This window comes from Triticum aestivum, chromosome 3D, assembly GCF_018294505.1.
Source record: "Triticum aestivum cultivar Chinese Spring chromosome 3D, IWGSC CS RefSeq v2.1, whole genome shotgun sequence".
Lineage (NCBI taxonomy): Eukaryota > Viridiplantae > Streptophyta > Magnoliopsida > Poales > Poaceae > Triticum > Triticum aestivum.
Window position 1 is genome coordinate 599,113,369 of NC_057802.1, and position 13,186 is coordinate 599,126,554.

At 45.8% G+C, this 13,186-nt stretch overlaps 1 protein-coding gene across 1 annotated transcript; it reads left to right on the forward strand.

Moving 5' to 3' along the window:
• The first annotated feature begins 8,482 nt into the window (after nucleotides 1-8,482).
• On the forward strand, nucleotides 8,483-13,071 carry LOC123080834 (E3 ubiquitin-protein ligase RNF170). The gene is made up of 5 exons (XM_044503784.1): nucleotides 8,483-8,728; nucleotides 9,612-9,811; nucleotides 10,886-10,987; nucleotides 12,342-12,393; nucleotides 12,497-13,071. Exons 1-5 carry the CDS (start codon nucleotides 8,572-8,574, stop codon nucleotides 12,604-12,606), a joined length of 621 nt encoding a protein of 206 aa, XP_044359719.1. The 5' UTR covers nucleotides 8,483-8,571; the 3' UTR covers nucleotides 12,607-13,071.
• The last annotated feature ends 115 nt before the right edge of the window (nucleotides 13,072-13,186 follow it).

Below are 13,186 nucleotides of genomic sequence, written 5' to 3' on the forward strand. Positions count from 1 at the left end.
CCGAGGCTGCCATGTACTCCGCTTCACATGTAGATCCCGCCACGACGCTTTGCTTGCAACTGCACCAGCTTACTGCTCCTCCATTCAAAATATACACGTATCCGGTCTGTGACTTCGAGTCATCCAGATCTGTGTCGAAGCTAGCGTCGACGTAACCCTTTACGACGAGCTCTTCGTCACCTCCATAAACGAGAAACATATCCTTAGTCCTCTTCAGGTACTTCAGGATATTCTTGACCGCTGTCCAGTGTTCCTTGCCGGGATTACTTTGGTACCTTCCTACCAAACTTACGGCAAGGTTTACATCAGGTCTGGTACACAGCATGGCATACATAATAGACCCTATGGCCGAGGCATAGGGGATGACACTCATCTCTTCTATATCTTCTGCCGTGGTCGGGCATTGAGCCGTGCTCAATTGCACACCTTGCAATACAGGCAAGAACCCCTTCTTGGACTGATCCATATTGAACTTCTTCAATATCTTGTCAAGGTATGTACTCTGTGAAAGACCAATGAGGCGTCTTGATCTATCTCTATAGATCTTGATGCCTAATATATAAGCAGCTTCTCCAAGGTCCTTCATTGAAAAACACTTATTCAAATAGGCCTTTATACTTTCCAAGAATTCTATATCATTTCCCATCAATAGTATGTCATCCACATATAATATGAGAAATGCTACAGAGCTCCCACTCACTTTCTTGTAAACACAGGCTTCTCCATAAGTCTGTGTAAACCCAAACGCTTTGATCATCTCATCAAAGCGAATGTTCCAACTCCGAGATGCTTGCACCAGCCCATAGATTGAGCGTTGGAGCTTGCATACTTTGTTAGCATTCTTAGGATCGACAAAACCTTCCGGCTGCATCATATACAACTCTTCCTTAAGGAAGCCGTTAAGGAATGCCGTTTTGACGTCCATCTGCCATATCTCATAATCATAGTATGCGGCAATTGCTAACATGATTCGGACGGACTTCAGCTTCGCTACGGGTGAGAAAGTCTCATCGTAGTCAACCCCTTGAACTTGTCGATAACCCTTAGCGACAAGTCGAGCTTTGTAGATGGTCACATTACCATCTGCGTCCGTCTTCTTCTTAAAGATCCATTTGTTTTCTATGGCTCGCCGCTCATCGGGCAAGTCAGTCAAAGTCCATACTTTGTTTTCATACATGGATTCTATCTCGGATTTCATGGCTTCTAGCCATTTGTCGGAATCCGGGCCCGCCATCGCTTCTTCATAGTTCGAAGGTTCACCGTTGTCTAACAACATGATTTCCAGGACAGGGTTGCCGTACCACTCTGGTGCGGAACGTGTCCTTGTGGACCTACGAAGTTCAGTAACTTGATCTGAAGCTTCATGATCATCATCATTAACTTCCTCCCCAGTCGGTGTAGGCACCACAGGAACATTTTCCCGCGCTGCGCTACTTTCCGGTTCGGAAGGGGTGACTATCACCTCATCAAGTTCCACTTTCCTCCCACTCAATTCTTTCGAGAGAAACTCCTTCTCTAGAAAGGACCCGTTCTTGGCAACGAAGATCTTGCCTTCGGATCTGAGGTAGAAGGTATACCCAATAGTTTCCTTAGGGTATCCTATGAAGACGCATTTTTCCGATTTGGGTTCGAGCTTTTCAGGTTGAAGTTTCTTGACATAAGCATCGCATCCCCAAACTTTTAGAAACGACAGCTTAGGTTTCTTCCCAAACCATAATTCATACGGTGTCGTCTCAACGGATTTAGACGGTGCCCTATTTAAAGTGAATGCGGCAGTCTCTAAAGCATAACCCCAAAATGAGAGCGGTAAATCGGTAAGAGACATCATAGATCGCACCATATCCAATAGAGTGCGATTACGACGTTCGGACACACCATTTCTCTGAGGTGTTCCAGGCGGCGTGAGTTGTGAAACTATTCCACATTTCCTTAAGTGTGTACCAAATTCGTGACTTAAATATTCTCCACCACGATCTGATCGTAAGAATTTTATTTTCCTGTCACGTTGATTCTCAACTTCACTCTGAAATTCCTTGAACTTTTCAAAGGTTTCAGACTTGTGTTTCATTAGGTAGACATACCCATATCTACTTAAATCATCAGTGAGAGTGAGAACATAACGATATCCTCCGCGAGCCTCAACACTCATTGGACCGCACACATCGGTATGTATGATTTCCAATAAGTTGGTTGCTCGCTCCATTGTTCCGGAGAACGGAGTCTTGGTCATCTTACCCATGAGGCATGGTTCGCACGTGTCAAATGATTCGTAATCAAGAGACTCCAAAAGTCCATCTGCATGGAGCTTCTTCATGCGCTTGACACCAATGTGACCAAGGCGGCAGTGCCACAAGTATGTGGGACTATCGTTATCAACTTTACATCTTTTGGTATTCACACTATGAACATGTGTAACATCACGTTCGAGATTCATCAAAAATAAACCATTGACCAGCGGGGCATGACCATAAAACATATCTCTCAAATAAATAGAACAACCATTATTCTCAGATTTAAATGAGTAGCCATCTCGAATTAAACGAGATCCAGATACAATGTTCATGCTCAAAGCTGGCACTAAATAACAATTATTGAGGTTTAAAACTAATCCCGTGGGTAGATGCAGAGGTAGCGTGCCGACGGCGATCACATCGACCTTGGAACCATTCCCGACGCGCATCGTCACCTCGTCCTTTGCCAGTCTCCGTTTATTCCGTAGTTCCTGTTTTGAGTTACAAATATGAGCAACCGCACCGGTATCAAATACCCAGGAGCTACTACGAGTACTGGTAAGGTACACATCAATTACTTGTATATCACATATACCTTGGGTGTTGCCGGCCTTCTTCTTGTCCGCTAAGTATTTGGGGCAGTTCCGCTTCCAGTGACCACTTCCCTTGCAATAAAAGCACTCAGTCTCGGGCTTGGGTCCATTCTTTGACTTCTTCCCGGTAACTGGCTTACCGGGCGCGGCAACTCCCTTGCCGTCCTTCTTGAAGTTCTTCTTACCCTTGCCCTTCTTGAACTTAGTGGTTTTATTCACCATCAACACTTGATGTTCTTTTCTGATCTCTACCTCAGCTGATTTCAGCATTGAATATACCTCGGGAATGGTCTTTTCCATCCCCTGCATATTGTAGTTCATCACAAAGCTCTTGTAGCTTGGTGGAAGCGACTGGAGGATTCTGTCAATGACCGCGTCATCCGGGAGATTAACTCCCAGCTGAGACAAGCGGTTGTGCAACCCAGACATTCTGAGTATGTGCTCACTAACAGAACTGTTCTCCTCCATTTTACAGCTGAAGAACTTGTCGGAGACATCATATCTCTCGACCCGGGCATGAGCTTGAAAAACCAGTTTCAGCTCCTCGAACATCTCATATGCTCCATGTTTCTCAAAACGCTTTTGGAGACCCGGTTCTAAGCTGTAAAGCATGCCGCACTGAACGAGGGAGTAATCATCAGCACGCTGCTGCCAAGCGTTCATAACGTCTTGGTTCTCAGGGATTGGTGCTTCACCTAGCGGTGCTTCTAAGACATAATCTTTCTTGGCTGCTATGAGGATGATCCTCAGGTTCCGGACCCAGTCCGTATAGTTGCTGCCATCATCTTTCAGCTTGGTTTTCTCTAGGAACGCGTTGAAATTGAGGACAACGTGGGCCATTTGATCTACAATACATAGTGTAAAGATTTTAGACTAAGTTCATGATAATTAAGTTCATATAATCAAATTATTTAATGAACTCCCACTCAGATAGACATCCCTCTAGTCATCTAAGTGAAACATGATCCGAATTCAACTAGGCCGTGTCCGATCATCACGTGAGACGGACTAGTCAAGATCGGTGAACATCTCCATGTTGATCGTATCTTCTATACGACTCATGCTCGACCTTTCGGTCCTCCGTGTTCCGAGGCCATGTCTGTACATGCTAGGCTCGTCAAGTCAACCTAAGTGTATTGCGTGTGTTCCGAGGCCATGTCTGTACATGCTAGGCTCGTCAACACCCGTTGTATTCGAACGTTAGAATCTATCACACCCGATCATCACGTGGTGCTTCGAAACAACGAACCTTCGCAACGGTGCACAGTTAGGGTGAACACTTTCTTGAAATTATTATAAGGGATCATCTTACTTACTACCGTCGTTCTAAGCAAATAAGATGCAAAAACATGATAAACATCACATGCAATCAAATAGTGACATGATATGGCCAATATCATCATGCTCCTTTGATCTCCATCTTCGGGGCACCATGATCATCTTCGTCACCGGCATGACACCATGATCTCCATCATCATGATCTCCATCATTGTGTCTTCATGAAGTCGTCACGCCAACGATTACTTCTACTTGTATGGCTAACGCGTTTAGCAACAAAGTAAAGTAAATTACATGGCGTTATTCAATGACACGCAGGTCATGCAAAATAATAAAGACAACTCCTATGGCTCCTGCCGGTTGTCATACTCATCGACATGCAAGTCGTGATTCCTATTACAAGAATATGATCAATCTCATACATCACATATATCATTCATCACATCTTCTGGCCATATCACATCACATAGCACTTGCTGCAAAAACAAGTTAGACGTCCTCTAATTGTTGTTGCAAGTTTTTACGTGGTTTGTAGGTTTCTAGCAAGAACGTTTTCTTACCTACGTATGACCACAACGTGATTTGCCAATTTCTATTTACCCTTCATAAGGACCCTTTTCATCGAATCCGTTCCGACTAAAGTAGGAGAGACAGACACCCGCTAGCCACCTTATGCAACTAGTGCATGTCAGTCGGTGGAACCTGTCTCACGTAAGCGTACGTGTAAGGTCGGTCCGGGCCGCTTCATCCTACAATGCCGCCGAAACAAGAAACGACTAGTAGCGGCAAGAAGAATTGGCAAACTCAACGCCCACAACTGCTTTGTGTTCTACTCGTGCATAGTAACTACGCATAGGCCTGGCTCATGATGCCACTGTTGGGAATCGTAGCATAATTTAAAATTTTCCTACGCTCACCAAGATGCATCTATGGAGTCTACTAGCAACGAGGGGAAAGGGAGTGCATCTACATACCCTTGTAGATCGCGAGCGGAAGCGTTCCAATGAACGTGGATGACGGAGTCGTACTCGCCGTGATCCAAATCACCGATGACCGAGTGCCGAACGGACGGCACCTCCGCGTTCAACACACGTACGGTGCAGCGACGTCTCCTCCTTCTTGATCCAGCAAGGGGGAAGGAGAGGTTGATGGAGATCCAGCAGCACGACGGCGTGGTGGTGGATGTAGCGGGTCTCCGGCAGGGCTTCGCCGAGCTTCTGCGAGAGAGAGAGAGAGGTGTTGCAGGGGAGGAGGGAGGCGCCCAAGGCTGTAGGTTGCTGCCCTCCCTCCCCCCCTTTATATAGGCCCCCTGGGGGGGGCGCCGGCCCAAGAGATGGGATCTCAAGGGGGGGCGGCGGCCAAAGGGGGGGAAGGGGTGCCTTGCCCCCCAAGGCAAGGGGGAACTCCCCCCTAGGGTTCCCAACCCTAGGCGCATGGGGGGAGGCCCAAGGGGGGCGCCCCAGCCCACTAAGGGCTGGTTCCCTTCCACTTTCAGCCCACGGGGCCCTCCGGGATAGGTGGCCCCACCCGGTGGACCCCCGGGACCCTTCCGGTGGTCCCGGTACAATACCGGTAACCCCCGAAACTTTCCCGGTGGCCGAAACTGGACTTCCTATATATAATTCTTCACCTCCGGACCATTCCGGAACCTCTCGTGACGTCCGGGATCTCATCCGGGACTCCGAACAACTTTCGGGTTTCCGCATACATATATCTCTACAACCCTAGCGTCACCGAACCTTAAGTGTGTAGACCCTACGGGTTCGGGAGACATGCAGACATGACCGAGACGCCTCTCCGGTCAATAACCAACAGCGGGATCTGGATACCCATGTTGGCTCCCACATGTTCCACGATGATCTCATCGGATGAACCACGGTGTCGAGGATTCAATCAATCCGTATGCAATTCCCTTTGTCAATCGGTATGTTACTTGCCCGAGATTCGATCGTCGGTATCCCAATACCTTGTTCAATCTCGTTACCGGCAAGTCTCTTTACTCGTACCGCAATGCATGATCCCGTGACTAACGCCTTAGTCACATTGAGCTCATTATGATGATGCATTACCGAGTGGGCCCAGAGATACCTCTCCGTCACACGGAGTGACAAATCCCAGTCTCGATCCGTGCCAACCCAACAGACACTTTCGGAGATACCCGTAGTGCACCTTTATAGTCACCCAGTTACGTTGTGACGTTTGGCACACCCAAAGCACTCCTACGGTATCCGGGAGTTGCACGATCTCATGGTCTAAGGAAAAGATACTTGACATTGGAAAAGCTCTAGCAAACGAAACTACACGATCTTTTATGCTATGCTTAGGATTGGGTCTTGTCCATCACATCATTCTCCTAATGATGTGATCCCGTTATCAATGACATCCAATGTCCATAGTCAGGAAACCATGACTATCTGTTGATCAACGAGCTAGTCAACTAGAGGCTTACTAGGGACACTTTGTGGTCTATGTATTCACACATGTATTACGATTTCCGGACAATACAATTATAGCATGAATAATAGACAATTATCATGAACAAAGAAATATAATAATAACCATTTATTATTGCCTCTAGGGCATATTTCCAACAAACGCAACTGTTACAACCCAACTGCAACTGTGTGGTTCCTAATGGGCCTGCAAATGGGGTGTCAGACAGTTGAGTGGCCACCACTAGACTTGCAACAACGAGCGTTGTAACCCAATTACAGTTGCATGCCCCCCCCCAACAAGACTGTAATGGGGTCGGTAGGGGGTGGCCGGCCAGTAGCATGTCCATCACTAGACATGCAACTGAAAGTGTTGCAACCCGACTACAACTTGGGTTGTTGGCTTGTTGCATGTCCACCACTAGACTTGCAACTACAAGCGTGGTAACCGAACTGGAACTGCATGACCCCCAACACGATTGCAATGAGGCCGATAGGGCGTTTGTCCGACTGTTGCATGTCCAACACTAGATTTACAACTGCATGACAAGTGCTACTGCAACTGGAGTGAAAAAAAATGATATTATAGATATTTAATATTGTTGTCAAAAAACTTGGTCAAACATGCATGATTGACTATAATTTTTTTAACACACTTTGTAGTTTAAAAAAAGAGGGTATAATATAATGATTTTACCACGTTATAGTGAATGCAAGGTTAAACTGACCAAAGTAAATAAAATGTTATGAGCTAGATTAGAGATAACTAAAGACACGGAGATGAGGATGTATCCCGATATTCACTTCCTTGGAAGGAAGATAATCACCATTGGTGGGGTGGGTGTTACAACGAAGTTCACCCTATTCTCCTTGAGAAGGCGATTCCCAATCACTTGTGGTAGACCTTGAGGTGGCCTTCAAATCTTCGTAAACTTTGCCTGGGGCAAATCACAAACTGATTCCTCATCGGAGACCTCCTACTGCTGAGGAGTCAACAACCTCCAAGAGTAACAAATCCTTAATGAAATCAACGGGAAACCCAACTATCTTCAATGAAAATATAAATCGGGGGCTCCTCTTTCTTTTCCCTCAAAGGCGTGGAATGTGTTGATGGAGGGAAATGGAGGTCATACAACTTTTGAGCTTTTGTGTGTGTGTGAGAGAGAGAGAGGAACCTCCGAAATGGCTCAGAATCTGGAACTTACTCTAGAGCATGTAAGCTCCAACATGCACCATATGCCTTTGATGTCTGCTGGATATAACATTGGAGCCAGGGACAGATTCTGGAAGTGTCGTATTTCAGAGCCAATCCTGGGACGCCCGGATTCCAGGACCAACTCTACACTTATATTCGGTTGGACACAATGTCGGTCGGGGTCTGCTTCAGATGTAGCTCCGGGATTCTGGGGCATTCTGGAGAGGGGTGCCCAGAGACTAGTGATTTCCTCGTCCTATTTCCTCCCAAGCATCCCTCCGTCTTCCCTCTCAGCTTCTCATGCTTGTTTTCCAATCCAGTACCTTATGCACCGATGATTCGCGTCCTCGTTGGGCATGGGCGTCCTTTGTGCCTCGTCTATCACTCTCCTCCTGCGCATTCTGCAGTGGCAGACGTGTAGTGTGGGCCTGATCTAGTCTCTGGTGGGCCCGCTGGTGGTTTCTGCAGGGGCGACACGTGGTCTCAAGCACATGAAGGTAGCAATGATGTGAACTGGGCAGCTGGCGATGGAGATCGCTCTCTTATATACTCCAACCATCTCAAAATATAAGAGTGTTTTTGGCATCACAATACAGTACAGTTATTTTTTTTATATCAATATCAATAGTACGGTGTAGATTTTTTTTACTTGAACACCATCTTTTTGGCTTGACCTGTTGACCTGCCACGGGGGCACCACCTCCTCCCTCCCCCCTTCCGCCCGGCACGCCGCCTCTATAAATATCCGCCCGCATTCTCCGCCTCCCGGTACTGCCCCTCGCCTCACCTCACCTCACCTCGCTTCGAGCGCGCCGCGGGAAAACCCTCGACCGAGCTTCCAGATGCTTCCAGAAGTTTCCAGAGGACGGCGCCGCCCCGAGATGGCCCCGGCCTCCGCCTCCGCCTCCGTGGCCCCTCCCGTCGGCGCGCGCTGCGCCGTGTGCCGCGGCGTCGACATCTCCGTCCCCCACCAGGCCAACTGCTCCCACTGGTTCTGCGGTAAGCGCCACCTCGCTCGCCCGCCTTCCCCCTCCCATCCCTCCGCCCGCGCCCGCGCCTGGGCTGCTCCGCGCGCCGCAGCGCCCTCGCGCGCTCGATTTGGTTCCTCGATTTCCCATCCGCGTCGTATATATATGCTTCGTCGCGATGCGGGGCTTGCGTTCGGGTTGGGGTTGGGTTGAAATGCTTCGCTGCCTCTCGTTGGGCGCGGGGGCGTTGTGATGTGCCGATTTGATACGGATTGCTTGGTTCCGATATAGTTGCTTAGCTGTTGTGCTGTTTTGGGGGAGGATTTCGTGCCAGTTTGTTCGGGGACACGCATTTGTTCATAAATTCCATGCGTATTGTTTGATTGGTGGTGCCTCTGCTGTGCGCGCACCCCCCGTGGCTTGTAATGTGCCGATTCGACATGGATTGCTTAGTTCCGTCAGGTAGTTGCTTGGCTCTAGCTGCCTTGTGTGATCTCCTTGGTTTTGGGGAGAATTTGGTGCCACTTTGTTCGGGGCCGTGCATTTGGAATCTGTAAATGTGTTATGATGCAGGGTGTGCAGGTCGGATCATGCTTGTTTTGTAATTGTGATTTGGCATGTTTGATCATTCCTAGACATTATGTTATATGTATGGGCCATGTGCGCTTGTGGAACTTCAGATGCTTGTCCATGTAAGTCTAGTGCATTAATTCGTGCAATGATTGAGTCCATGGCAATGTCAATTGCTGGTACTGGAATGCTCAATTAGGCTGCTTTGCTTACTCCTGTTTGATGCTCGACTCGGCGTTGTGTTTTGGGCTGCTGGTTAGTTCGACTGCTGGCGAACGTTTTGGTCCTGGACCATTGATAAACAAAATTTCTCACTGCTGACATTGCCATTTGTTTGTGTACAGGACATTGCATTGTGGGGGTGTGGCTACAGGGATCTGTCCTTCGGCCATCCAATTGCCCTGTTTGTCGTCGCCCCATAACGCTGCTGGTACCATCTGAAGTTGCTTCCCTGCTGCGTGATGAGCCAGAAATCGCTCCTGTCATGAACCGAATTGAGCAGTACAATGGCCGTTTTGCTGGAGTACCTCACAGTATGATTCAGGTATACCTGCCATGTCTTCTGGATAGACCCTTCTACCTATACTAAGTGCATTGCAGTCTGGATTACATCAGTGGAAGAGGCCTAAGTGCACTTGATTAGGGATCAGTACATGATTTTTTTTCCTTGGCTTCTTTCTCATGTATAAATTCTGGACATTTTCAAGTGAAATCTTACTTCATCTCTGAAAATATAACTAAACAGAGTTGTACTATTTTAGATTTGTCTGATGAACTCCTGTTAATTTATCTAGATCAGTCTGTAGAAGCAGTTCTGTTATCTCTGCATACTTGTACAGTCCAATGTCCTAAAAGTTGTAACAGTAACCCTTCGAATTTGCTTTCAATAAATCCAGGTACTGCGACTCAAATGTATATCAGAGGGTAGTAGTACGGTACAATTGAAACTCGGTTGTTGATATACTGCAGTCACACCTAACTAATTGAGCAATGTAAATTATCACAGACAATTCTTGGTTAAATGGCTTCTGAAACATTATTTGAGTTGAGAGATTATGTTAAATTGTTACTGTATGTTCATATATATTAGTAGGACTTGACTGTAATGACAACTGTTCTGTCCAGCTAGAAAGTATGCACTCATCTATGTTAGTCCATTAGAAGTAAGAGTATGTATAATCCTTACCATGCTGCCAAATTCATGGTCTTGAACTTTGATTGTTTGTTGTACAATAGCGAAGTCAAACAAGTACTCCCTCCGTTCCTAAATATAAGTCTTTGTAGAGATTCTACTATGAACTACATACGGATGTATATAGATGCATTTTAAGTGTGGATTCATTCATTTTGCTCCGTATGTAGTCCACCCAGTGGAATCTCTACAAAGACTTACATTTAGGAACGGAGGGAGTAATTGCTAATTAGTTCTCTATCTGGAACTGAGAATGCTCGGCAATTGTTAGACATAATCACTATCGAAAGCAGATGCATGTTGTATGTGAATCACAAGCTAAGAGTCAAAAGCATGCTCTTATCACATAAAACTGTGGTTGTTTTTCTTTTCATCTCATCTAATGGCAGGCAATGCTTTTCATTTGCTGGATATCTGTGTTTGCAGTGGTTGCTGGACCAGCCCTTTTACATGAGGAGGATGCTGGCAGAATTCAGAGACACACGCCAAGAACCTCCCTCCTCCTTCAAAATCCAAGTCGCATTGGCAGTAAGTCCATCCATGTGTCCATCAGTCCAGTTCTGCCATCTTCATTTATCATGTGATATTGTTGGGCCTGACATTGTTTGGATAATGGCAATTAGGGAGCAGACAGCATAGTCTAGTGCTCATTTACTAGATTCTGGATGGTGTCAGTGGACCAGTAGACCGATATCAGTATTCCAAAATACTAGTTGATTACTTCATAATATTGTGAGCCGTCGCTTCTAGATTAGTAGTTTACCAACTGAAAGTCGTTTCTTTGGTTGCTACAACCTAAAAGGAGTTACAGATCCTGTCAATGTCAAACACCCAAATTCATAGGTCGAATTCTTAAGTAAAATGGTAGAAAGTGTGAGACTATTGTACATCATAGTTCTTTCTTGTGATTTTTTTATAGTTCCACAGGTATTAGTGGGCCATCTTCTCTTTGTTGTTTTCTTCATATTTTACTATATATTGTTTCCATGTTTTTTTATATTTCCACATCACTCAAGTAATGCACTTTGAATAGCAACTGTTATCTCATTGAAAATTCTGTTTTGAGTAATGGGGCATCAGTTTCATATTTTCTCAAGAGAATGGCATTTTTTTATTGGATGAACTTTTGGTTCTATATGGCTGAATTTCATTTCCTGGATGCTAGTCGATTCTTGGCATACAGTTATTTAGAAATTACTCCCTCTGTAAAGAAACATAAGATCATTTAGATCACTACTTTAGTGATCTAAACACTCTTATATTTCTTTACAGAGGGAGTACTTGATAAGAATTAGGAAAATATGGGTCAGTTAAGAAAGCCCAACTCATTTAGCATATCACCATCAGTCATTGCATACTGAAACCCTTGTACCTTTCTGAGTTAATTACTTCCATAATATTCAGATTTATCTTGCTTGGATAATGGCATATACTCTGCTGAAAGCCCACCATGCAAAGCTTTTGAAATTGAACATAGAATATCATGTTGCTGTCTGTCAAGTTTTAGACTGTCTTGAAGAGGAAATGAACTATGATCAAGTCTTGAAGAAACATACACAACCATCATCGAATTTTCTCCTCAGTGTCTGTCTGTTTTGGCCATTGTAGGATCTTGTTTTACTCTGTCATCATCTGCTCTAGGTCTGGGCCATCGACCCGATTAGATAGGATATGATATCTTGTCTGATTTCAGTTACTTTTCTGTGTGAATCTTGTACCACTTGTTTAGCTTCGGCCTCTGAGTTTACTGTCAGCAATGTTTCAGTCTCACCGATAACTAGCAGCAGTTATGATACACATTCGTCAAGCATGTACAATCTACAATCACTTTGATTGTTTAAAATCTTGCTATTCTAAACCGACTTTGTTGGATGGCTTGCAGGCAACCCTCGCTCTGGTGTACCTCGCAAGCCCTATAGACCTTTTCCCTGAAGGTAAGGCAGCTAGTTGGTTCAGTCATCTTACTCCTCTCCTCCGGCAAACAATCTCTATGAATTTCAAGAGCGTCTGTATATGATTATGCTGTTTTGTTTCCAGCTTTCCTGGGGTACCGTGGTCTGCTGGACGACATCCTGGTGCTCATCGTCGCGTACGCCTTCATCTCCGCCGCCTACCGGGACATCCTCGTTGCCCGACACGCCGTGTGAACTGGTTGGTTGGTATGATGCCAGCAGTTACTGACTGACGGATACAGGGAACTGAACTTGGTGAAAGCAACATAGTGAGTGATGTGTACAGCATATATACTTTGACTTTGGGTGGTAATCTCGTTCTGGTAGATACGTCCGCACGATCCGTCGGGCTCAAGCTATATTGCTGGGTTAGGGTCTTGGGTTCGAGATTCATATGCCATGCACGTGTCCGAGTGCTCAAATGTTAGGTCGGGAGATATATAGTGTAGATCTCTTTGACAGTATGCGTGTTTCCTGAATGACTCGTAACCATCCCAGCTCATGTCATAGTGCTACAGTTGGATCTTAGGGATCGTCTCCCTGGATCGAGCACATGCCATTGTAATGTTGAATGATAGGTCTGTTGGACATTATAATGTCCAAACATTGCGGGTTTCTAAATCTACTCGGTACTAGTGTCCAAACATTGTTGCATCTGCAGTTGGTTAGTTGTATTTTGTCAGATTGATTGCATTCCAAAGCCTGAACCTTCTTCGTTTCTGAAAAAACTCAACGTTAGTCTGAACCTGCTCTCTTGTTGGTGTCGACTCAGATG